This window comes from Bufo bufo, chromosome 5, assembly GCF_905171765.1.
Source record: "Bufo bufo chromosome 5, aBufBuf1.1, whole genome shotgun sequence".
Taxonomy (NCBI): domain Eukaryota; kingdom Metazoa; phylum Chordata; class Amphibia; order Anura; family Bufonidae; genus Bufo; species Bufo bufo.
The window spans coordinates 271,441,540-271,469,061 of NC_053393.1; the positions used below are offsets into that span (position 1 = coordinate 271,441,540).

The 27,522-nt window shown below is 41.0% G+C and overlaps 1 protein-coding gene across 1 annotated transcript in view; it reads right to left on the reverse strand.

The window, feature by feature from the left end:
• Positions 1 to 27,522, reverse strand: part of TRIO (trio Rho guanine nucleotide exchange factor) — a 796,191-nt gene that overhangs the window by 97,795 nt on the left and 670,874 nt on the right. The window contains 5 exon segments of the mRNA XM_040431356.1: positions 10,513 to 10,554; positions 10,557 to 10,592; positions 13,392 to 13,442; positions 16,833 to 16,925; positions 22,274 to 22,363. Of these exon segments, the coding sequence (XP_040287290.1) occupies positions 10,513 to 10,554; positions 10,557 to 10,592; positions 13,392 to 13,442; positions 16,833 to 16,925; positions 22,274 to 22,363 (312 nt within the window).

Genomic DNA, 27,522 nt, shown 5'->3' on the forward strand with positions numbered 1-27,522 from the left:
AAGAGTAAATGTTATTTCAAAACAATAGTTATTCATGGATGTAGATAAGTGAAATGTACAAGTTCCGATGCCAAGCATCAAAGCAGTTATATAAAATTTCATCAAGTCAACCTATATTTCAAAAAGATAGGAGAAGACAGCCAACTCCAACAAGTCCAGGATATAGGTAATTAAAAGTGTCAGGAAAAGACCTTCCTCGATGATCTATATTAAAAGGTCAAAAAGGGTCATGTGAAACGTATTATTAGATATTTAGTTTTAAATGCTTAAAAGTTGTGATGTTTTATCTGCAGTACCACAGTGCCATCTGGAGGCAGATGGACAATATTATATTATTACATTATTTGTTCTATGCCATATTAGGAGTTAACATGACATCATGGTGTTATTAGCATGCAAATACACCCACCTTACCTGATTGGGAATCCCTAATCTAAAGAGGATGATTCTTAGATAAGGGGGGGGGGGGGATAATTACTCGTGTACAGAGCGTTAGGGGAGATCCATAGGACATAGATCCATAGATACATATATCCATCCATCCATTCAATCAAAAAAAAAAAGAAAAAACTTTACCAGAAGAAACTTGGATTTATTTTTGGATTACTAGGAAAGTTCTTCAGAAACTGGTCCCATCTGAACTCTGTCTACCTTTGACCCGTAGACGTATATTTGTGTTTACTGCTCCTGATATTAATAAGATATTTCTCTTGGTATATAGCCAAGAGTTCCCATACTGTGGGAGAAATATAGTGTTAGGCGCCTCCATAATGCTGATTATTTTCTTAGCAAAGATGCATATTGTTAATGGGGAGATCTGACATTATTTGAAAAGAGGACTAAACCCTTGGAAAGTTATTTTCCATAGTCTGATTGCCGAGCTGAATATTTTATCATATTAATATCATATATTTTTGATTGGTCATAGGAAAACAGAGTCAAGGATAACAGTTATTTTCCTGTATAATCCATGTTTTATTGCTATAGCCTGTTTGATAAACAGAAGATCCTAAGTTTCTCTTGGTATAAGAGTCTGTTTGTTAAAAGTATGACACTGGTCGTCATAAATCACTAGTCACACTGTGCTGATCAGATAGGGGTGTGTTAACACCACCGTGTGGTACATTTTGGGTATTATTTTGTAACTTCATCATCGTTTGCAATTGTATTGATTTTTATATTCTTTGTTTTATAATAAATGATTATATATTATTGCATATACAATTGTCCCTTTGTTTCACTGCTTGCACAAATCAAATTAAGATACTTGACAAAAGAACTTAGAGGCTTGTTTATGTCCGCCCAAAGGATAATATAATTTTATGTTTTTTTTTTATCCTCTCTTTATATGAAGGATTCTTTATATAGAAGATATATGACAAAGGGAAGGGGGGGGGGAGGGATTTAACAAAACTGGTGTAAAGAAAAACTGGTTTTGTTGCCCATAGCAATCAATAGGATTCCACTTTTCTTTTTCAGAGCTCCTTGGAAAATGAAAGGCGGAATCTTGGCCGCTATAGCAAATAATCCAGTTTTCCTTTACATCAGTATAATGCTAATGTAATAATAAAACCAATCTGACGACCAGCAAATGCGGTGGAACAGACACACTTTGCGCAAGCCGTCACACCTCTGAACACCAATGAGGGGCTGGGGTACTCTTCACCTGCCTTCAGCAGGAAGGAGGACTTTGGCAGAGCCATTCCCAGGTGGCAGTAGCAGGGCGGCTGGGCACACCGGCTGCAGTTGGGCAAAACCCCAAAGTAAATACTGTGACACTATGCAATGGTCAATAGGGAAACAAGAGAATGGTCCGTAAATGTAAGCCATGGAACAAGAACCAGAAAACAACCAAAACCAAAGCCAGAGTCAATAACTAGAGAAACCATTCACCAGATAGCTTCAGATTCAGAACCAGGAAAGCAACTGAATAATCAGCATTAAGTGAGGGAAAAGACCAGGTTTAAATATCCCTCCACAGATCACCTGACACTGCTGAGGTCACACCCAATCTCCACCCCTCAGACCAGGGAAGCACAGGTGAGGGCTAACAGTGTGCAGAGGAAGGAAACTCCCACCACCACAGAGACATGACAACAGAGGTTCCCTGGCAACTGCTGATGACCAGCGTCAGCACTGGGAATGATGGCGTCCCGTCTCCCAGCAGTACCAAGATCCAGAGTGGATCTCAGAGAGTGACTGTTACGGTCTCTTTTATGACAGGGGTCAGAAGATCTAAGAGACTGGCTGCACATGATGTGATCTGACAGCCTCTTTGGTTTCACTTGTTTCTGTATTATTGCTGGTTATGATCACACACACCGCTTGTCTCAGGTGTAGCTTAAGTGGTCATTCCAATTCCTCTCTTTAGTCTGGTCTCACACATCATGCTATGTGGTTTGATAGCTCCTTTATGGTTGGGAAGTGCTGGTGTTTGGTTCTCCTCTGAGTTCCTGCTCGTCAGCATACTTCGGAGTTAAGTGTCTTTTCCCTATTTCTTGTTTGTTGTATTCCCTCGGTTTAGGGATTCATTAGGTGGTGACCTTTCCCTAGTTTCCAGGCCTAGTACCTTTTCCCTTCCCTCTTGTGTTCGGTGTGGAGTTTACTACCTACACCACTCCGTGCATGAGTAAAAAGCAAATCTTTACTAGCTCCGCCCTCTGGGGGAGACACCCCACTCCTCATGGCCCGCGAGGTGTGAGGGATGTCCGCCGAAGACCACCTGGGAGAAAGAGACCCATCTTCACGTAGTGACATGCTTCTGGTGAACTCTTGTCTCTCTCCCTGGCTGCCTGAGAATCAGTTTTCATAAATCTCCCGAAAGTTTGTCCATTTAAGGCTACTTTCACACTAGCGTTCTGCTGTCCGCTCGTGAGCTCCGTCCAGCCCTGATGCAGTCTGAATGGATGCGATCCGCTCAGACTGCATCAGTCTGGCGGCGTTCAGCCTCCGCTACGCTCGCCTCCGCACGGCCAGGCGGACAGCTGAACGCTGCTTGCAGCGTTCGGGGTGTCCGCCTGGCCGTGCGGAGGCGTGCGGATCCGTCCAGACTTACAATGTAAGTCAATGGGAACGGATCCGCTTGAAGATGACACCATATGGCTCAATCTTCAAGCGGATCCGTCCCCCATTGACTTTACATTGAAGTCTGAACGGATCCGCTCAGTGCTACTTTCGCACTTAGAAATTTTTCTAAGTTATTAATGCAGGACGGATCCGTCTGAACGGAGCCTCCGTCTGCATTAATATGATCGGATCCGTTCAGAACGATCCGATCAAGCGCTAGTGTGAAAGTAGCCTAATATATAACAAGAAGACAGGGCAGGGATCTGCAGGGATGGCACTGCATATGATTTACAGTAGAATATAGCAGGATGGAATCTTTCAATGTATGTAGGAAAATGACAAGAAGCTGATGGGGTTAGATTAGATCTTTAAAATCAAGAGGAAGACCCATTAAATGAGAAAAGTGATTAGTCTTCCAACAAGGCAAAAATGTGCTTTAATTTTGCCTTGAATTTCTGGAAATTACTGCACTATAAGGGTGAGTTACACAAACAGCTATTTTGGGGTCATTTTCTGCACTTTAGCAGTTTTAGGTGGCATTTCTTGCACATAAGGTTTTAGGTGCACTTTCTGTGGTAAAAACACAAACTCCAGATATTAACTGGAAATAAAAAAAAGCAAGATACACCACATTTTGTTTTTTACTTGCTACAGGAAATTTTTTGCTAATTAGGCGTCTTTTTTGGGGCCCCTGCATTATTTTTTTTAAAGTAGCAAGCTGAAGCCTTTAGTATTTTTCTGGTTTACATAGCTGTTAACGAAAAATGCTGCTAAAAAAGCACCAGAAAAGTGATTTTTTATGGCTCTTTTGGTGGTGGAAAACATGCCAAAACAAAATTCAAGGGGTTGTCCGCTTATTACTATTGACAACCTATCCTGAGGATAGGTCATCAATATCACATTGGCAACTGCGGTGGTGAGAAGGTGTATTTACAAGTATGGTGTCCCCATTACTTCTAAGGGAAGGCACCTTCCTAGTCACTTGAACAGACAAAAGCTGTCCTATAGAAGTGAATGGGGACACCATACCTGTAATTACACCTGCTCACCGCAGCAATTGCTGTGACGAGCAGGTAAACAGAGCAGAGTAAGGAGATCTTGCTTTCTCTTCAAAACAGCTGACCGTGGGGGGTACCAGGAGTTAGACCCCCGTTAAGCTGATATTGATGAGAGAGTACTGTAGCATACAGAACATAGAGAAAGTTAGGTAGCAATACAGTTGAGTAGAGAAAAGACTGGTCTAGAGGAAAATAAGTAGTAGGAGGTTGGTGGGATTAATCTTTTATGATTCTGAATTGCGTTTTAGGTTTAGTTTATGTATGTTTAAAATATGTAGTTCAGTCTTTTGGAGTACATGAAGAGAAAGTATTTTGGTGCGTTAAATAAAGTTTACTTCATCTCTGAAACTGAAGTAAATTAGGGGCACTGGCAAATGCTGATATGACAACCTCAATTTTAATCAAGGCTTGCTCTGCCCATAAAAGTGCGAACTTCTTGCCAAATAGATAAAGAGATCTACAGGTGAAAGAACGGCATGATAGTGTCAGCAGGATATACGGTAACTGGCAAATGCTGCCACTTTAGTCATTGTGTTCCCAATTAAAATCCCTTTATATTGGAGTGAATGTCCTATACAATGGTAGGTGGGGGGGGGGGGGGATGGGGTTCTAAAGACAAATTAAAAATGATGATTGATGAAAGACAGCCATATCAGGAACCTCCAAATATGGTAGGTTAATAGGTAGGCTATTTCTGCCATTAACCTCTTGGCTACATCTATTGTACATGTATAGCTCAGGAGCTTAACAGGTGCTATAGCCATTGGGTGACTACTGTGTTATAAAGCATACACCTACTGCCAGTGTTAGCGATCCAAGATAAATCGCTAACAGACATTTAACTCCTCAGACACCATAGTCATTTGTTAATTTAGACATCATTTGAACGGCCATTTGATGGGAGGGAGCTTCCCTTCGGTGACCGGCCACCACCTCTGGTAGTAGGAGATTGCATCATTAGGGGTAAAGATAGGAGCAATCTGTCACAAAGACCGGGTTTGTAAAACGATGTGTTGTCTGTTGCCCGAATTCGACATACCAGGGATCAGGCTAATGGATTACTGGGACAGACTGGTTAAGACCCAGTGGTCATAGTGCACACTGGCACCAATGACAAAGTTAGAGGTAGGTGGAGGACCTTAATGATTTCAGGGACAAAGGACTGCAATGAGCCACAGCAGAAAGGCAGCAGGAGATTAGGGGGTAAACAACTGACTCAAGAACTGGTGTAGGAAGGAGGGTTTGGCTTTCTGGAGAACTGGATGACTTCTCGGTTGGCTCTACCTTAAGGATGGGCTGTACCTCAATGGCGAAGGTGCGATGTTTTGGGGGAGAAGATGGTTAGAAGGTTGGAAGAGTGTTTAATCTAGGGACTGGGTGGGGGTTACTCCTTTATAGCAGGTGAAGATATTGCACATACTGTTCTGGGTCGAGGTAATGGAACTGGAGGTGGATAGAAGGAGGGACAAGAACAGTTCATAAGGAAAGATTTAAGGTTAAATGCACACGATCAGGATTGCATGCAGATTTTCCGGTGCAGAAAATCTGCACCGTAAGATCATGTACATAGTATACTATGAGAATTTGAAATTCTCACTGCACCAATTGATGCAGAATGACCGCACGGATTTGCCTGCGAACACCTGCGGATTTCAGTGCGGATTCTCTGCACATGAATCCTGAACATGTGCATGTACCCTTAGGTAAAAAATATCCAAAAATCTCTTAATTGTATGTATACTGATGCCAGAAGCTTGACCAATAAAATTGGTGAACTGGAATTAGTAATGTCTGAGGAGGACTGAGACATGGCTGGATAAATAGCTATGGCTGGGCAGTTTACATACTGGGCTACGGTCTGTTTAGAAGGGATTGTAAACACTGGGGAGGGGTTTGCCTTTATGTAAAGTACTGTCTAAGGGTCCATTCACACATCCGTGTGTGTTTTGCGGATCTACGGATCCGCAAAACACGGACAGCGGAAATGTGCGTTCCGCATTTAGCGGACCGCACATTGCCGGCACTAAGAGAATATGCCTATTCTTGTCCGCTATTGCGGACAAGAATAGGACATGTTCTATTTTTTTCAGGATCGGAATTGCGGACCCGGAAGTGCGGGTCCGCAATTCCGGATCGGGGCCGCACAATGTGCAGCCCCATAGAAATGTATGGGTCCGTAATTTCCGTTCTGCAAAATGCGGAATGGAATTGCGGATGTGTAAATGGAGCCTAAAGCACACATTGGGAAGATATAAGTGAGGGTAGTGAACATGTGAGTCATTGTGGGTAGACTTGTGAATGAATAGAAATGAAAAGGAGGCAAATACAAAAAGAAAGCATTTAAATTACTTAAGTAGTACGCACACAAAAAAAATGAATATATAAAGAAAAAAGTGGAGTATGTCAAAGACAGATAAAGGCAGCCAAGCGGGAGACAGAGTCCTCATTGCCAAAAAAAAATGTAAAACTAACCCAAAAACGTTCAATTATAAAAAATGGTAAAACGTTTAAACCTGAAAGTGTTGGCCCCTTAACCCCTCTATAGAACAGTTTTTTTTTTAGTTTTCATTTTCTAACCTATTTTCCTTGAGCCATAGCTTTTTTATATTTCCGTGTCACATAGCTGTATGAGGGCTGATTTTTGCGGGGCAAATTGTACTTTCTAAGGCTAGGTCTACACGACGACATCTCGAATGGATTTTCATTTTGCAGTGCGACACCATAGACTGCCATTATAAAAATTGTCGCGCGACATTAGTGCGACAAATGTCGTTGTGTAGACCTAGCCTAATGCCACCATTAATTATGGCATAAAATGTAGTGGGAATTGGAAAAAAAACGCAATTCCTCCACAGTTTCACGGGGTTTTTGTTCCCACAGCATTTTTGTTTACGGCAAACCCGACCCATGCGCTTCATTCTCTGGGTCAGTACGTTTACAACGATACCCATATGTATAGGTTCTTTATGTCTAAAATAGTGTAAAAATAAATGTAAAACTTTGAGTTTTTTTTTTTTTTTTTTTACTTTACCTTAGACCCCCCACCATTTTTTTTTTATACTTATGATACCATTTTGGAGTGTGTGTGACTTTTTGATCACATTTTATTACATTGTTTTTGGGTACGAGAAGCAATGAAAAAAATTGCCCATTTTGGACCCTTTTTTCCATTACGCCATACGCCGTATTGGAATTTTTTTCTATTTTAATAATATGGGTGTTTTCAGGTCGCGGTGATACCCATGATGTTTATATTTATTGTTATTTAGGTATTTATTTTTTTATTATATGGAAAGAGGGGCGATTTAAACTTATTCCATTAAACTCAATTTTGCTAATTGCTTATCCTGTGGCCTGCCATCTGGTGGCCAAAATAAGAATTGCAGTATGAACACTTTCAGCCTCATCAGTGAGGCTGAAAGTGTTCAGCGCAACTACTGATGCCCCAATTGGCCACACGGGCATCGGTAGTAAACTTCCGGGTTTTTGCGCATTTAGATGCCGTGGTAACGCATCTAAAGCATTAAATTACCGCGATAGGCACTATTGCCGGTCACGGTAATTAGCCGCAGGTCTCTGCTGTTTGAAACAGCAGAGATCTGCCGGCCATGGCGCCCGCTGCCACGTGCACGCCATGTTTACACATCGATCCAGTGCCGTATCAAACAGATTAAAGAGTGATGAGGGAGGAGTTGTAGAGGGGGATGAGGAGAAAGCAAAATTACTGTTCACTGAGGTAAGGGAAATGTCAGATGAAATGCAAATTGTCAAATAAACACCCCATTAAAAGTGGTCGTCAAACCCAGGAAGAAGTGCAAGCGGTGTCTTAAAAAGATTAAAATAGACATATCACCTTGTCCAGATCGCATACACCCTCCTGCATACTAAGAATTAAGTAATGTAATACACAGACCTTTATTTTTATATTTAAGAACTCTAATGACAGGCTCTGTTTCACAGGATTTGATTAGCAAACGTGGTGCCAATATTCAAAAAGGGGGTCAAAAATCTGAGTCTGGAAACTATAGGCCAGTAACATCTGTTGTGGGTTAACCTAACCGCTTGTAGTTTTCTAAGAGATGATATCCTGCAGTATCCCAATGAAAATACGTTTATAAGGCTGTGTCAGCATGGGTTTATGAAGGATCGATCCTGTGAAACTACAGTTTTTTTCGCCCTATAAGATGCACCGGCCCATAAGACGCATCTAAGTTTTTAGAGAAGGAATAGTAAGAAATAAATATTTTCCATTAAACCTCAGGTCAGACCAGCATTTAGACCCCCAATGTTAATCAGACCTCAGATCAGACCCCCAATGCCTCAGATCAGCGCCCCCGTCAGCCATTTTGCTCCCCCGTGTCGCCATCATGCTCCCCCATGTCAGCCATCAGTGCAAATCAAAATAAAAATACAAAAAATAACTTACCTCTCCTGCTCCTGGACGCCACCGCTCCTCACCACCAGCGCCCTCTCTTTTCTTCCTGGTTCTCGGCTGTCAGCTGTGAAGGCTGCACACAGTAAGGTCACATGGTGTGCAGCCCTGCACAGCAGACAGCCGGGTGGAGGACCAGGAAGCGGTGGATGGAAGCGCTTCATTAGTATCCCCCCACTTTGGGGGGAAAAAACAGTGTCTTATGGATGAAAAATACGGTAATTTAGATTAGTTTTTATGAGGAAGTTCTAGAATGAAACAGTGTTGAGTCAATAGAGTTCCTATATATTGACTTCTAAAAAAAAAAATTGATACTGTGCCTCATAAAAGGTTAGTATATAAAATGAAAATGCTTGGACTGGGAGAAAATGTCTGTATGTGGAAGTAACAGGCTCAGTGATAGAAAACATAGGGTGGTTATTAATAGTACAGTGGGTGACCGTCACAAGTTTAACCCTCTCACTAGACCATGGCTAAACATATGCAAGGAAACACAGTTGCAATACTGTCCAAATCATATCTTCACATAGACAAATTCCTAGAGACATAATGAGCAGCAATTTTCCTAGCGTATGTTTATCAAACTAGGCATACCAAAGATAAATACTAAACATTAAGCATTTTGGCCAATATTGAATTCTGGGGTTTCCCAAGGTTGAAACATCCAGGACTTGGAACCAGAGAAGCTGCTAAGTTCCTGATCATAAATAAAAAGTGGGGTTATCAAACATGGATTACGACAAAAGTGGTTTTAAAGAATTAGTTCCCTTTTATAAGATACTCCAAGCCATTTTCAGAAACACTGGAGGGGCTGAAGATAGGGAGTCTTATGTCAGAGGCATCCTCTCATTATTATTGTCAATTTGACATCACCATTTCATTCATGTAGACTTTTTGTCTGCAAACCAATTTTATCAACTAGAGGACTTATATCCAGGGATGTTTTAAATGGGTATGATTCACTGACTTAGGGTCATGCAGATGGCCGTTTTGCGGAACGGGAAACGTCATGGCCTCTATAGAACAGTCCTATCCTTGTCCGTAAACAGACAAGAATAGGACATGTTCTATCTTTTTGTGGGTGCCACGGAACGGACTATGGATGCGGAGAGCACACTGTGAGCTCTCCACATCTTTTTCAGCCCCATTGAAGTCAATGGGTCCGCATTTGACACCCACAAAATGCAGATAGGATGTGGGGGAAAAAAAATGTTTGTGGGCATGAGCCCTTAAAAGGGTTGTGCAGCAAGTTTAATATTAATGAACTATCCTTTGGATAGGTCATTATATCTGATTCGTTGGGGGTTATACACCCGGACCCCCACCGATCAGGTGTTTGACGAGGAGGTGGTGCTCCATGTGAGTGCTACTTCCAGTTCATTACACTGCCTGTCTTGAAAGTCTCGGCAGTTCACTTGAATGGTGTGAGTACTTGTGATTACAGGGGAGATGAGTGTAATGTAATGAAGAAGCAGCGCTCTCATGGAGCACTGCCTCCTCTCCAAACAGCTGGAAACAGTATTCTTAGGAACCCTTCTTCCCCATAACTGCCCTGATCATTGCACTGTATAAAGAAGCCTTAAGATATAACTCATAGCACTGGTGCCTTGCAAGCGCTGAGGTCCTAGGTTTGAATCTGACCAAGGATACCATCTGTATGGAGTTTGGATATTCTCCCTGGATTGCCTCACAAACTCCAAAGACATACTTATAGGGAACTTAGATTCTGAGCCCCCATTGGGGACAGTGTGATGCTAATGTCTGTAAAAGCGCTGCAGAATATGTCAGTGCTATATAAGTAAGCAAAAATAAACAAAATAGTAGTCATCAATTCAATTTTGCAGCAAAACCGAATTATTATTAAATACATGTCAATTTCTTGAGCTGCAAAACACCATCATAACAAAAAAACAAAATAACATTTAATGGCTTAATAAATAAATGTAATAACATTACCTCAAACCCTTGCAGTCGCCCAACATTCATCATGTCGTTACAAACCGTTTTAGTACAACACACATAACTTCAACAGCTTTCTGGTGGCAGAAAATAGGGAAAAAAACTGATTTCAATTATATTATATTTTTCAAGTGGACCTCCCTATATAAAGAGACAACCACTATTTTAAGCTAGAAACATTTTTGAATTGGTTGTCACATTCATTTAGCAACACAGCAGATATAGGAACAATGTAGCATTTAGTGACTGAAAAGCATAAAGATCTATTTAAAGGCTTCTTTCACACTGGCGTAGGCTGGTCGGGCAGGCTGTTCCATACTAACGTTTGCACGTGTGTGCTGCCGGAACAACATGCCGGACAAGCCCAACGCCAGTGTTAAAGAGCCTTAAATATGTGCACCTTAAATAGATTTTTAAGCATATATAAGTTTGATACTTCAATTTCCTTCTACAGTCGTGGCCAAAAGTTTTGAGAATTACATAAATATTGGAAATTGGAAAAGTTGCTGCTTAAATTTTTATAATAGCAATTTGCATATACTCCAGAATGTTATGAAGAGTGATCAGATGAATTGCATAGTCCTTCTTTGCCATGAAAATTAACTTAATCCCAAAAAAAACTTTCCACTGCATTTCATTGCTGTCATTAAAGGACCTGCTGAGATCATTTCAGTAATCGTCTTGTTAACTCAGGTGAGAATGTTGACGAGCACAAGGCTGGAGATCATTATGTCAGGCTGATTGGGTTAAAATGGCAGACTTGACATTTTAAAAGGAGGGCGATGCTTGAAATCATTGTTCTCTCCATTGTTAACCATGGTGACCTGCAAAGAAAACGCGTGCAGCCATCATTGCGTTGCATAAAAATGGCTTCACAGGCAAGGATATTGTGGCTACTAAGTTTGCACCTCAATCAACAATTTATAGGATCATCAAGAACTTCAAGAAAAGAGGTTCAATTCTTGTTAAGAAGGCTTCAGGGCGTCCAAGAAAGTCCAGCAAGCGCCAGGATCGTCTCCTAAAGAGGATTCAGCTGCGGGATCGGAGTGCCACCAGTGCAGAGCTTGCTCAGGAATGGCAGCAGGCAGGTGTGAGCGCATCTGCACGCACAGTGAGGCGAAAACTTTTGGAAGATGGCCTGGTGTCAAGAAGGGCAGCAAAGAAGCCACTTCTCTCCAAAAAAAACATCAGGGACAGATAGATCTTCTGCAGAAAGTTTGGGTGAATGGACTGCTGAGGACTGGGGCAAAGTTATATTCTCTGATGAAGCCCCTTTCCGATTGTTTGGGGCATCTGGAAAAAGGCTTGTCGGAGAGAAGAAAAAGTGAGCGCTACCATAAGTCCTGTGTCATGCCAACAGTAAAGCATCCTGAGACCATTCATGTGTGGGGTTGCTTCTCATCCAAGGGAGTGGCTCACTCACAATTTTGCCCAAAAACATAGCCATGAATAAAGACTGGTACCAAAACACCCTCCAACAGCAACTTCTTTCCAACAATCCACAACAGTTTGGTGAAGAACAATGCATTTTCCAGCACGATGGAGCACCGTGCCATAAGGCAAAAGTGATAACTAAGTGGCTCGGGGACCAAAACGTTGACATTTTGGTCCATGGCCTGGAAACTCCACAGATCTTAATCCCATTGAGAACTTGTAGTCAATCCTCAAGAGGCGGGTGGACAAACAAAAACCCACTAATTCTGACAACTCCAAGAAGTGATTATGAAAGAATGGGTTGCTATCAGTCAGGAATTGTCCCAGAAGTTGATTGAGAGCATGCCCATCGAATTGCAGAGGTCCTGAAAAAGAAGGGCCAACACTGCAAATACTGACTCTTTGCATAAATGTCATGCAATTGTCGATAAAAGCCTTTGAAACGTATGAAGTGCGCGTAATTATACATCACAGAAACAACTGAAACAAAGATCTAAAAGCAGTTTAGCAGCAAACTTTGTGAAAACTAATATTTGTGTCATTCACAAAACTTTTGGCCACGACTGTACATTCCATAGGTCCACAGTTTTACAGTATAAGGGCTTTTTCACATGAGCGAGCCTATTGCGGGGAATCTATGTGTGAGTTTGATCCTCCATTCTGGACTTGAAGGAGCGCACAGCATTATTATGATTTACAATGCTATGTTCCTCTGCTTGACCTTATATAAAGTTGTCACAATGATTCTGTAGTAGTAAGGTTAAACAGAGGCACAAAGCATTATAAATCATGATAAGGCCATATGCTCCCTGAAAGTCCAGATCTGAGGATCACGCTCACAAATAGAGTGTGATTCCTGCAATGGACTCACTCGTGTGAAACAACCCTTAGGCCTCATGCACACGGCCATAGTTTCGGCCTGCATCCGATCAGTTTTTTTAAGGATCAGATGTCGAAACATTCATCTCAATGGGGCTGAAAAAGATGCAAACAGCACACTGTCCTCCCCAGCAACCCCGATAAAAAATAGAACACGTTCTATTCTTGTCCGTTTTGTGGACAAGAATAGAACTTTTCTCTAGACGGGTGTTGAAGGAAGCGTGCTCTCGGCTAGGATCTGTGTTTTGCAGACCACAAAACACTTACGGCTGTGTGCATGAGGCCTTAGATGGCATTCCATGAAAGTTGCCTAAGTGTGAATTCAAAAGGCATTTACCATTTGAGGCAGACAGGAGTCAACTACAATTTTTTGAGAGAGTCCTAAATGTCTGTCAAGATATTTGTTTGGCTGATATGGTCTCCATGTGTTCATTTAGCATCCCATAATTTTATTATGAAGAGGCAGTTCAGATATAGGTTGTTTTAAGAGTTCTAATATGATGAATAAAAAACTTCATTAACAATATAGTTATAATCTGCAGAAAAGATTTGGAAAAAAATACCTCCAATTCTGCAACATTTACACAGGCTTTTTTTGAGTACTTCAGGAAATCCTACAAGAAGAATAAAAAGATCAATAATTTACAGTTTGAAACATCCGATATTAAACAGTAACAGGCTATTAAACAGTAACCGGCTCTGGTTACTGACACTTTTGGGGGGCTATTGTTACTGGCTAGTGAGGGGCAGGTGGGATTAGCCTCAGGGTGAGGGCAGTGGCGGCCATCTTAACTGAATAGTGAAATTGCAGTTTTATGCAGACTGGTTGCTAAGGGCTGAATCTTATTAAATATGGGTTAAGTCAGTCTAATAGTAACTGATTCTGGAATATCATGTTATTAGTAACTACATATATGAAAATTGAAATTAGGGTCTAAGTGTGACAGTTCTCCTTTAACAGATGCAGTACTAAATGTAGACATGTGTGGTATGTATGTATTTTTTCACATTCATACAGTTTTTTGCAAGTATTTCATTTGCACTAGGACTCTGCAAATCTGAAGCAAATTCGGAATTTAGGCCAATTATTGCAAAGTTGCATGACTGTGGTTGTGCGCATAAAGAGTAATTGAAGTTTTAAACAACTTTAAAAATGTTGGAAATGTCAATTTTTTTCAAATTCTGGTGATTTATTAAGATATATATTTTTCCGACCCATAAGACGCATATTCCCCACCCCCAAGTGTGTGGGGGAAAATTTCGTAGCACCTTGGCATCATGGAATCGCTCATTAGTACCAGAGGACCGGGAATCGGTGAAGCTCTGTAACTCACTACTTCCTGGTCCTCGGTTTGTGCTGTGGCTGCGCACAGCGTAAAGGCGCTCTGTGACCTCAAGCTGTGCGCGTCAGGTCACAGCACAGCCGACAGCAGGAGGAAGAAGATCGTTGGCGGCGAGGAGCGGCTGCGTCTGGAGCAGGAGAGGTAAGTGATTTTTTATTTTATGTGATATGAGGCATGGGGGGCTGACAATTAGCATGGGGGCTGATCTGAGGTCTGAATGGGGGAGGGTCTTATTTTGGGGCTCTTATCTGAGGTCTGATTGGAGTAATTCACATTGGGGTCTGAGCTGAGGTCTTATTAACATGGGGGTCTGACTGGCTGACAGATCTGATTGGTGGTCTGACCTGAGGTCTAATGAAATTTATTTTTATTGTCCTCCTCCAAAACCTAGATGCGTCTTATAGGGCGAAAAATACGGTACGTGTAATTTTTTACAATATCCTAGGTGTCTACTTTCAGATAGTACATGGCTATGGAGGTTAGTATAAAGGTACAAAATTGTCCCAAAAAATATATATAGAAAAGTCAGCTTTAAATGAATAAATGACGTGTTATACTGAATATATACACGGACCAAAAATATAAACGCAACACTTGCGGTTTTGCTCCCATTTTGCATGAGCTGAACTCAAAGATCTGAAACATTTTCTACATACACAAAAGACCCATTACTCTCAAATATTGTTCACAAAACCAGTCAGTCCATCTGTTGTGGCCACCATTTGCCTCACGCAGTACAACACATCTCCGTCGCATAGAGTTGATCAGGTTGTTGATTGTGACCTGTGGAATGTTGGTCCACTCCTCTTCAATAGCTGTGCAAAGTTGCAAAATATTGGCAGGAACTGGAACACGCTGTCGTATACGCCGATCCAGAGCATCCCAAACATGCTCAATGGGTGACATGTCCGTGAGTATGCTGGCCATGCAAGAACTGGGATGTTCAAGCTTTCAGGAATTGTGTACAGATCCTTGCAATATGGGGCCCTGAATTATCATGCTGCAACATGAGGTGATGGTCGTGGATGATGGCACAACAATGGGCCTCAGGATCTCGTCATGTATCTCTGTGCATTCAAAAGAAAATGTCGGACCGTCCTGAGGCCCACATTGTATGATTTTAAAATAATGAATTTGCATTTTATGGCATGAAATAAGTATTTGATCACCTACCAACCAGCAAGAATTCTCTCTCTCACACACCTGTTAGTTTTCTTTAAGAAGCCCTCCTACTCTGCACTCATTATCTGTATTAATTGCACCTGTTTGAACTCAATCGAAAATCTTTGGAGGGAGCTGAAACTCAATGTAGCCCAGCGAAAGCCCCGAAACCTGAAAGATCTGGAGAAGATCTGTATGGAGGAGTGGCCAAAATCCTGCTGCAGTGTGTGCAAACCTGGTCAAGGACTACAGGAAACATCGGACCTCTGTAATTTGCAAAGGTTTCTGTACCAAATATTAAGTTCTGTTTTTCTACTGTATAATATACTTATTTCATGCAATAAAATGCTAATAATTGTGATTTTATGGATTTTTTTTAATTCTGTCCCTCACAGTTGAAGTGTACCTACGATAAAAATTACAGACCTCTCCATTCTTTGTAGGTGGGAAAACTGGCAAAATCGCTAGTGTGTCAAATACTTATTTTCCCCACTGTATAGATTCAGTATAACTGGTCATTTATTCATTTAAATCTCTAACTTTTCTACTCTTAGTATTCATGTTGGTGGTTTTATGCAGTTACTGACATCTACCTCAGACACAATAGTGTACCTTCAATGTATGCAGGACAACGCAACTGCTACAGGGCCCGAGGGGAGAAGGGGTTCGGGGCTGAACTCCTATTATTGATGTGAAAACACTGAATTTGCATGCAGCCACCACTAAGGAAACAGTTTTCTACAGCTTCTATTTCAGTCATTGTTACTGCATAAATTCATATGAACTCCCCTAGTGGTGGCTGTAGGCAGTCAGCTTTGTAAAAGGTGGGAAGCAGATTTATTAATATATTTTATGCCAGTTGTCTTGTGTAAATACATCGAGGAATATGTTCCAGCTCCACTTTTTCCAACCTAGAAGTCACACATTACATTTTTTTTATTAAAATGTCTTCTGCTTAATTAAACTGATTGTAAATTTGTCCTAAATCCTGGGCGTTGTGGTTTGCATTCACGTTACCTGGGAAATTTTGATGCATGCATAATGGAAAATTGGTGGTGCAGAGGGCCATGCTAACTCTGACAGCTACAACAAAGTATGTACTTCCACGACACCTCATTAAACAGGTGAAATTAACGAATTGTAATATTACAATGTAAAAAAGTATAATTGCTGAGTTAGCTAAGTATATTTTGTGCAAAGTACATCTCCAATTATAAACTTCGCCCCTCAATAATCTATCCTTGTAAACCTTCTCCTAATACTTCCATTACCTCAAATGTGCAGTTTCTTTTATTCTCTCCCCGTACCCCCCAAAAAGAATAAGCATACTGCAATATGCATAATATTCTGTCACAGCCACAGGTGTCTGCTGTTTTAAATAGCAGAAACCTGGCAGCTATGATGTCTGCCTTCGCGCACCATCTTTGAAGACCGTTGAACATGTTACGGCGCTGGTTGTGAAGGTGTTAACCTCCAGAAACCATGGCATCAATTACTTACCTTTAACAGTAACTGATATTTCATTATTCTTTGTACAGGTTTATTTAGTAAATCTGTTAGCTGAAGTCGGTGGCCCAGCCGCTGTTTCAAGTCCTGAAAGGTGATAAAACATACACAAAAAATTAACACAATAATAAAAAATAAAAAAAAAGATTAAAAGTTTCTCAAAATCAATTAATTGACTAATCAACAGACAACTTTTTAAATAATAATTTAGTGTGGGGCCTTTTAAAGTGATTATCCATGACAAGTATTTACAGAGAGGTGATAAATATAGGAAGAAGCGACCCCTCTCTGAACGAAGCGATAGTGTGCAAGTTGTATACAGCTCTATTCACATCTATGGAACTGATAGGGCTATCAGTCACATATAGCAATCCCGTGAAATCATGCAAAACCTCCTTTCTGCTGTGTCAAAATCCTGTAACCATTAGCAGCAATGCATCCATGACACAATTACTGTGAGGGTTATTGTCTGTTAATCCTTAGAGTTAATCCTAAGAGCTCATTTGCATCCCTTTCTTCTCTAATGATCACACATAAGAAACTAATGGTGCCAGACAGATTCCATTGACTATAAAGTGAGTGGTCCCTTCAATATCAATTAGGGAGTCTGGCATTTTACCTGAAAAATAGTGCAGCATGCTGTGCTATTTTGTTTGGTGTTTGACAGAATCTGTGATAGAGACTTCGAATGGAACCTCCAATGCAGATGTGAATGAGCCCTTATTTACACTATAGCCATTATGAATATTAACTCCATAACAACCAGGACGAGATGCTCGTCCTAAAGGGCCAGTACTCTGCGCCCCAGGACGACATTCTCGTCCTATAATCCTTCTGTTCCCCCATGTGCGGTGCCGCAATCAGCGGCAGGAATCCGGCTGTTACTGACGGCAGGATCCCTGCTGCATCCACCAACATCGGTGATAACGTTCACACGCTCTGCAGTGGCGGGGACCCGATGGTTGCCATGGCAGCTGCAAGCCATTCCAAGGCCTTGGTGCCTCTGGCCTATAAGACCCAGTTCCCAGGCTGGGTCTCATAGGCAAACTACCATTGTATTACACTGTGTAATACACCGATAGTCAATGCAGTACAATACAGCTCTGCATTGAAACAGGGATCAGACCCTGTAAAGTTGAAGTCCCATACTGGGACAAAAATAAAAAAAAATTATTATAATATAATAAAAAGTGGAAAAAAAAGTGCTTTTAAAACCAAAAAATTTAAGTTTTAATAAAAAAAGCCCCTTTCCCATAAAAAGAGACATAAAATTGTTAAAAATATACACTGCTCAAAAAAATAAAGGGGAACACTTAAACAACACAATGTAACTCCAAGTCAATCACACTTCTGTGAAATCAAACTGTCCACTTAGGAAGCAACACTGAGTGACAATCAATTTCACATGCTGTTGTGCAAATGGGATAGACAACAGTGGAAATTATAGGCAATTAGCAAGACACCCCCCAATAAAGGAGTGGTTCTACAGGTGGTGACCACAGATCACTTCTCAGTTCCTATGCTTCCTGGCTGATGTATTTGGTCACTTTTGAATGCTGGCGGTGCTTTCATTCTAGTGGTAGCATGAGACGGAGTCTACAACCCACACAAGTGGCTCAGGTAGTGCAGCTTATCCAGGATGGCACATCAATGCGAGCTGTGGCAAGAAGGTTTGCTGTGTCTGTCAGCGTAGTGTCCAGAGCATGGAGGCGCTACCAGGAGACAGGCCAGTACATCAGGAGACGTGGAGGAGGCCGTAGGAGGGCAACAACCCAGCAGCAGGACCGCTACCCTCCGCCTTTGTGCAAGGAGGAACAGGAGGAGCACTGCCAGAGCCCTGCAAAATGACCTCCAGCAGGCCACACATGTGCATGTGTCTGCTCAAACGGTGAGAAACAGACTCCATGAGGGTGATATGAGGGCCCTACGTCCACAGGTGGGGGTTGTGCTTACAGCCCAACACCGTGCAGGACGTTTGGCATTTGCCAGAGGACACCAAGATTGGCAAATTCGCCACTGGCGCCCTGTGCTCTTCACAAATGAAAGCAGGTTCACACTGAGCACATGTGACAGACGTGACAGAGTCTTGAGACGCCGTGGAGAACGTTCTGCTGCCTGCAACATTCCTCCAGCATGACCAGTTTGGCATTGGGTCAGTAATGGTGTGGGGTGGCATTTCTTTGGAGGGGCCGCACAGCCCTCCATGTGCTCGCCAGAGGTAGCCTGACTGCCATTAGGTACCGAGATGAGATCCTCAGAACCCCTTGTGAGACCATATGCTGGTGCGGTTGGCCCTGGGTTCCTCCTAATGCAAGACAATGCTAGACCTCATGTGGCTGGAGTGCGTCAGCAGTTCCTGCAAGACGAAGGTATTGATGCTATGGACTGGCCCGCCCGTTCCCCAGACCTGAATCCAATTGTGCACATCTGGGACATCATGTCTCGCTCTATGCACCACAGACTGTCCAGGAGTTGGCAGATGCTTTACTCCAGGTCTGGGAGGAGATCCCTCAGGAGACCTTCCGCCACCTCATCAGGAGCATGCACAGGCATTGTAGGGAGGTCATACAGGCACGTGGAGGCCACACACACTACTGAGCCTCATTTTAACTTGTTTTAAGGACATACATCAGAGTTGGATCAGCTTGTAGTGTGTTTTTTCTACTTTCATTTTGAGTGTGACTCCAAATCCAGACCTCCATGGGTTGAAAAATTTGATTTCCATTCTTAATTTTTGTGTGATTTTGTTGTCAGCACATTCAACTATGTAAAGAACAAAGTATTTCAGAAGAATATTTAATTAATTCAGATCTAGGATGTGTTATTTTTGTGTTCCCTTTATTTTTTGAGCAGTGTAATATATAAAAAAAAAATGAAAAAAAAGACATTAGGTATCACCGCGTGCGTAACAACCTGCTCTATAAATATATCACATGATCCATCCCGTCGGTCAACACCGTTTAAAAAAATTACTAAAAACTGTGATTAAAAAAGCTATTTTTTGTCACGTACATCACAAAAAGTGTAATACCAAGCGATCAAAAGGTCATACACAGCCCAAAATCATACCAATCAAACAGTCATCTCAACCCGCAAAAAATTAGACCCCTACCTAGGACAATCGCACAAAAAAGAAAAAAATATGGCTCTCAGAATATGGAGACATAAACAATTTTTTGGTTTAAAAAATGATGTTAGTGTGTAAAAAATAAAAAAAAAGTAGACATATTAGGTATCGCCGCGTCCGTAACAACCTGCTCTATAAAATACCACATGACCAAACCCCTCAAGTGACCATAAAAAAGGTGTCAAAAAGCAATTTTTTGTTACATTACATCACAAAATGTGTAATACTAAGCGTTCAAAAGTCATATGCAACCCAAAAATGTACCAGTCATCTCACCCCGCAAAAAAATGAACCCTACCTAAGACAATTGCCCAAAAAAATAAATAAAATAGGACTCTCAGAATATGGAGATTTTTTTTTGGTTTAAAAAATGATGTTATTGTGTAAAACTTAAACAAAAAAAGTAACATATTAGGTATCGCCACATCCATAAGAACTGCTGTAAAGAAATATCACATGGTATAAAATAAAAACGGCATAAAAAAAAGCAATTTTTTGTCACCTTACATCACAAAAAGTGTAATACCAAGCCGATCAAAAAGTCATATGCACCCCAAAATAGTACCAATCAAACTGTCATCTTATACCGAAAAAAAAGAGCCCCTACATAAGACAATCGCCCAAAAAACAAAACAAAAAAAAACAAACCTATGGCTTTCAGAATATGGAGACACTAAAAAAAACATTTTTTCAAAAATGCTTTATTAATGTAAAATCGTAGTCATATTCTGGTATTGTCGCATCTGTAACAACCTGCTCTATAAAAAATACAACATGACCTAACCTGTCAGATGAACACTGTAACTGACAAAAAATAAAAACGGTACCAAAACAGCAATTTTTTTTGTTACCTTGTCTCACAAAAGTGAAATATAGAGCAACCAAAAATCTTGTACCCTAAAATAGTACCAACAACTGCCACCTTATGCTGTAGTTTCCAAAATGGGGTCTTTTTTGGAGTTTCTACTCTAGGGATGCATCAGGGGGTCCTTCAAATGTGACATGGCAACTTAAAATTATCCCAATGAATGCTGGCTTCCAAAAACCATATGGAGTCCTTTCCTTCTGCGCCCTGCCATGTGCCCGTACAGCAGTTTATGGGCTACATATGGGGGTGTTTTCTGTAAACTAAAGAACCAGGGTAATAAATATTGAGTTTTGTTTGGCTGTTAACCATTGCCTTGTTCCTGAAAAAAATGGATTAAAATGGGAAAAACTGGCAAAAAGTGAAATTCTGAAATGTCATCTCCATTTTACTTTAATTCTTGATTCTTGTGGAACACCTAAAGGTTTAACAAAGTTTATAAAATTAGTTTTGAATATCTTGCGGCGGACGAGGTACAGAAGGGCGGGCCAGAGGGCTGAAAGAGGTGTGTTTTTCTGGGCACATCGCCCAGTAATGCCGCCCCTGGGCACCCTCAGAAGCTCATTTGCATACGTTTAAAAAGTTTTATTTTTTTCACGACCTGGACGAGGGACACAGAAAACAAAGGTACCATTGTAATAAGGGTCAAAGAGTCTATAACCTGATCTGAGTGGTCTAAAATGCTCAGTTTAGGTGAAAGACTCCCTTTAAAGTTTATCACCACATAAAGTGAAACATGTCTGTCGATTTGCAAAAAATGGCCTGGTCTTTAAGGTGAAAAATGGCAAGGTTCTTAAGGGGTCAAAGGCGACCGTTCTCAGGCATTGTTCTGCCTGACAGGAGTCACGAGTCATCTCCCTGCTCTCATTGCCCATCTTGTTCTCCAAGATTTCCCCTCTGCGTTTCCCACACCACCCCTTTGTTTCCCGACGTCAGCACCAGCCGAGCGAAATCTCGCACCAGAGCAGAAGAGTTACATGCACTGCCACGAGAACAATGACACTGCACAGAGAACGCTTGAAGTCGAGTTGTATACACCTCCGCCCAGTGTATATGGTCTTATCGCAGCAGTGTATGGAAATCATTTCCGCCCGTGTGAGATTTCACTTGGCCAGCGCTGATCTCAGGAAACAACTGGACTGTCTGGGAGAACAAGATGGGTGTTAGAATAGGTAGATGACTCGTGACTCCCGTCAAGCAGAAAAACGCCCTGAAGATTTCATGAGTAGCTGGTCATGACGTCAGAGATATTTTCAAAGTTATTTCTTTACATGCAGACAATACTTTTGAGTATAGACAAACAGTTTAGGAATAACTGGAGGACGCTCAGTAAGAATATTTAATCAGCTCTGTATGTCAATCCTGATGACAGGTTCCCTTTAACAAATTGGTTGACAGTCCTGTAAAATCCTACCACACAGCACATTTCAATTTACAACTTACCTCAAAATAAGTGTCAATGTATTCTGAAACAATATGCTCAGAATTTGGCTTGTTTTGGCAGTAAACTATATACATATGTAATCTTCTTTCCTGTAACAAATAGAAAATAATAAAAAAAAAATGAAAATATTATGATCTCAGAAACCATAGTCTTGTCACTATTTAACTCTTTCCCTATCAAGGACATACCGGTATCTCTCATGTCCTAGCATGGTAGCACTTCAGTAGCCAAGGATTTCATAAGTCCTTGACTTCAATAGCTGGATTCTCAGGTTGTATAACAACTAGAGATAGCAGCCAGGACTTGTCTTAAAGCTGACAATCTATGTTTTAAAGGGAACCTGTCACCGGGATTTTGGGTATAGAGCTGAGGACATGGGTTGCTAGATGGCCGCTAGCACGTCCGCAATGTCGAGTCCCCATAGCTCTCTGTGTGCTTTTATTGTGTCAAAAAAACGATTTGATACATATGCAAATTAACCTGAGATGAGTCCTGTCCCTGACTCATCTCAGGGACAGGACTCATCTCAGGTTAATTTGCATATGTCTCAAATCTTTTTTTTTTACACAATAAAAGCACAGAGAGCTATGGGGACTGGATATTGCAGATGTGCTAGCGGCCTCTAGCAACCCATGTCCTCAGCTCTATGCACAAAATCCCGGTGACAGGTTCCCTTTAAGACAAGACCAAGATCGCTGCGGTACATCAGGTGTTATAGTGTTAGAAACTGGTCCCTGTGAGAGCTGCGTATACCTGTAGCTCTCATTCCTGGACCCAATTTCTAAAGGCTGCATCTTCCCGATATAGAGCAGCTAGTGCTGAAAACTTTTACAGCTTAGATTTTCAGCTTTAAAACTAGACCCTGGTCGCATCTCTAGGTGCTACACATTGTGCGATATGCCAGGATAAAGCAGCCCTTCCTTTCTTCAGCTGGCTGTGAGGAGGGGAGCAGGGCTAGTGGGGAACATGCCAACAGCTGCAGGAGGGAAGGAGAGATACAAATTATTTTCTCTTCCAGTCTACCTGTTCATAGTAGCTGGGGAAAGGGGGATGGACTTCTATGCATGTTATTAATCCCCCTTCTCCCATCAGAGGGGATACTTGTCACATATGGGGGAGCCTTTTACCATAAAAGGAGTGAGCAAAATGAGCACTTGCTTATCTAATCACCCATCTGCACATATAGAGCCAAATAAGGCTACTTTTACACTAGCGTTCGGGGCTCCGCTTGTGAGCTCCGTTTGAAGGGGCTCACAAGCAGCCCCGAACGCATCCGTACTGCCCCAATGCATTCGGAGTGGATGAGGATCTGCTCAGAATGCATCAGTCTGGGTCAGCGTTCAGCGTTCGGGTGTCCGCCTGGCCTTGCGGAGGCAAACGGATCCGTCCAGATTTACAATGGTAAATCAATAGGGACGGATCTGTTTGAAGATGACACCATATGGCACAATTTTCAAACGGATCCGTCCCCCATTGACTTTCAATGTAAAGTCTGGACGGATCCGTCTGAACTACTTTCACACTTAGAAATTTTTCTAAGCTATAATGCAGACGGATCCTTTCTGAACGGATCCAAATGTCTGCATTATAGGAGAGGATCCGTCTGTGCAGATACCAGACGGATGCGCTCTGGATCGCAAGTGTGAAAGTAGCCCTAAGTCTCAACAAACATCACAAACAGCAATAAAGTTTACCTTTTAAACAGTTCATGTATATCCTGTTCATATCAGATCTTTAGACAAAAATTTACATATCACTTTCCTCTACTGATACCTGTTGCACACAGGAATATAATATATTTCTGACAGATTGAAAAGATTTATCAGTCAGAAAATACACTTTTTGCTTACTGTAAGCAAAAATCTTTTTCAATTACCGCTTTTTTTTTGTTTTTTTACATTATTCAGCTTCTTTTCAGATGGGTGTAATATACAGTCTTTTTGTTCCCATATTGAGAACACCCAAACCTCCTGATGTTCATCATCATGTCAGAAGACACACAGTGTCCATAATTTGTGAGCAATAAAGCACCTATATTATACCCCTCTGAAAAGGAACCTTATTAATGTATTATATTAGGTTTAGGAATTTAGCATTTTTAATTAATAATTATATTTAATATATTATAATGTTATTAATATTTAGTAATTTATTAACTTTCATAGGAATTTAGAAGAGTTAAGAAATATTAATCACCAATACATTTAAATACATCATAAATACATTTTATTTTCTATGAGACTAAACAGTGATAAGCAAGGTGTTTCTATTAGTGACAGAAAATCAGTTCTCACATTTCTGTGTTCTCTCCTCTCATTCTGCTCCTTACTCTACGATCACACTAACGTCCAGCAGCCTGTTCCAACATAAGGTCCATTAATACGTCCATAGCGTGTTTGCGGATCCACAAAACACGGACAAACCGGCAGAGTGTTCCGCATTTTGCCTGCACTAATAGAATATGCCTATTCTGAACCGCAATTGTGGACAAGAATAGGACATGTTCTATTTTTTTCGGGAACGGAATTGCGGACCTGGTAGAAATGAATGGGTCCGCAATTTCCGTTCTGCAAAATGCAGAACAAAATTGCGGACGTGTGACTGGAACCTAAATTGCCGGAAGTAGTATTCGTCCAGCCGAACCCCGGAATTCATAATGAAGAGTCTGAATCACTGCGGATCCTAATCTAGTCAATGTGAGAAATGGTAAAATCTGGCTTGCTGTTCTCTGCTGATGACAGCATTAAACGGGTTGGCTAGGAATAAGTAACTTTTCACTGGTGCCAGCATCCTGCCTCTACTAGATACAATCATAATTACCTACTCCTGCCACTCTAGGCAATTTTACATATAAATATATATAAACAATAAAAGAATAAACATATCCGGTATCACCGAATCTGATATCACTGAGCCCCCCAGAAAAGTAGAGCAGTGATCAAAAGTTGTACATACCCCAAAAATGGTACCAATAAAAACAAGCACACCTCTGTAGACAAAAATATGAAAAATTTATGGCAATGCAAAGAAAATGTAAATTTTTTTTAAAAGTTTTTTTTTTAAAAGTAATTAAACAAAATAAAAACCATACAAATTTGGTATTGCCGCAATTGTATTGAGCCACAGAAAAAGGTCGTAATTTTTAGCGCAGATTGAACGCTGTAATGTCAAAACCTACAAAACCTTCCAATACAAGACATGGTAAATTTAATGGTGCCATTAAAAAAAACATGTGAATGGAAAAATAAAAAAGTTATGGCTATTGGAATGTGGTGAGGGGACCGGAAGATTGAAAAAGTGAAGACAGTGCAGAAGACCGGAGAGGCGTGGATCAGTATGAATCTTCTACTTGAGGGAGCAGGCTGCAGGCACATGCTTAAAAATCAATATTACCGGAAAACCTCTCTAAGGCACGCACTACGTATAGCAGCTGCACTGTTTATTTTATTTCCATTTAAACTTGCACATGCTTTTCTGCATTTCCATGACATACATATATAGCTTTTTGTGATTTTCTAACAAATTCCTAGATTTCTAACAATTATCAAGTGCATAACAGTGTTTTCAAGTTATTAAATGCATAGTGCGTTCTTGACTTACATACAGGAATTGCAGTTGGCAATTACGGGAGTGTAGACATGTACGGTATGTATGATCTCCTCACATCTTAGTTATTTTGCAGAATGTATTTATTTATCATAAGGACCGCAAGATTATGCATTTTAGGCACAAATTTTAATTTTCATCCAATTTTTGATCTAACCACTGCATGAAGGTGGTGGCATGTATTAATGATTAGGTTATATTTGTATGCATAGTATGCTCTGCACTCTCAGATAAATGATAATGTTGCAGCTGAGCTGGTTGCTCTGTATAGTATACATTTTGAATGCATCTGTGGATGATTTCCAAATATTGTATGGCTTGTGTGTTTTTAAGAAAACAAGCTGTTGATGTATACGTTTGTGGTATATAGGAGTTGTGCACACCATAATATATTACATTTACATTGTTTTTGTGTGTAAACTTCTGATTGGATGTGAGTTTTAGGTACATGTTTGTCAATGCATCTTTTAAATTATTCCGGTTTCACTAATTTATATGAAGGGGGACATGGTTGTCAACAGTACATCATGGCAACTGCAATCATCAGGCTATCTGCTTTCAGGAAAGATAGATTTTGGATGTGCACTTGTTTTTCAAGTAGGCAGAAGTTTGTGGCCTGTTGAACAACAGTCGAACAAATGTTCTTCTGGTGAACAATTTATTCACAGAGGCAGTCAAGAACATTTTAATTGGTATTGACGCTTACAGTTGTGATTACGATGGGCAAGTAACAGTCAACATAATTCTATAAATCACGTTTGCTATATAACTATTAACAATCTGTCAATCAAACTGTTAGGCCCCTTTCACACGGGCGAGATTTCCGCGCGGGTGGCAATGCGTAAGGTGAACGCATTGCACCCGCACTGAATCTGGACCCATTCATTTCCATGGGGCTGTGCAGATAAGCGGTGATTTTCACGCAGGCCACATAAAAGTGAATAGGGCTGCGTGAAAATCGCAAGCATCCGCAAGCAAGTACGGATGCGGTGCGATTTTCACACATTGTTTCTAGAGGCGATCAGGATAGAGACCCGATCATTATTATTTTCCCTTATAATATGGTTATAAGGGAAAATAATAGCATTCTTAATACAGAATGCATAGTACAATAGGGCTGGAGGGGTTAAAAAAATAATAATAAAAAATTTAACTCACCTTAATCCACTTGTTCGCGCAGCCCGGCTTCTCTTCTGTCTTTATTTTGCTGTGCACAGGAAAAGGACCTGTGGTGACGTCACTACGCTCATCAACATGGTCCGCCACAGATCCATCACCATGTAAAAGATATCATGTGATGGACCATGTGATGAACGCAGTGACATCATCAAAGGACCTATTCCTCAAACAAGAAGACAGAAGAGAAGCCGGGCTGCGCGAACAAGTGGATTAAGGCGAGTTAATTTATTTATTTTTTTTGAACCCCTCCAGCCCAATTGTACTATGCATTCTGTATTAAGAATGCTATTATTTTCCCTTATAACCATGTTATAAGGGAAAAATACAATCTACACAACACCGATCCCAAACTCTGTGAAGAAGTCCGGGTTCGGGTCTGGGTACCAAACATGCCGATTTTTCTCACGCGCATTGCAAAAAGCATTACAATGGGAAAAATCTCGCATTTCCCCGCGACGCACCC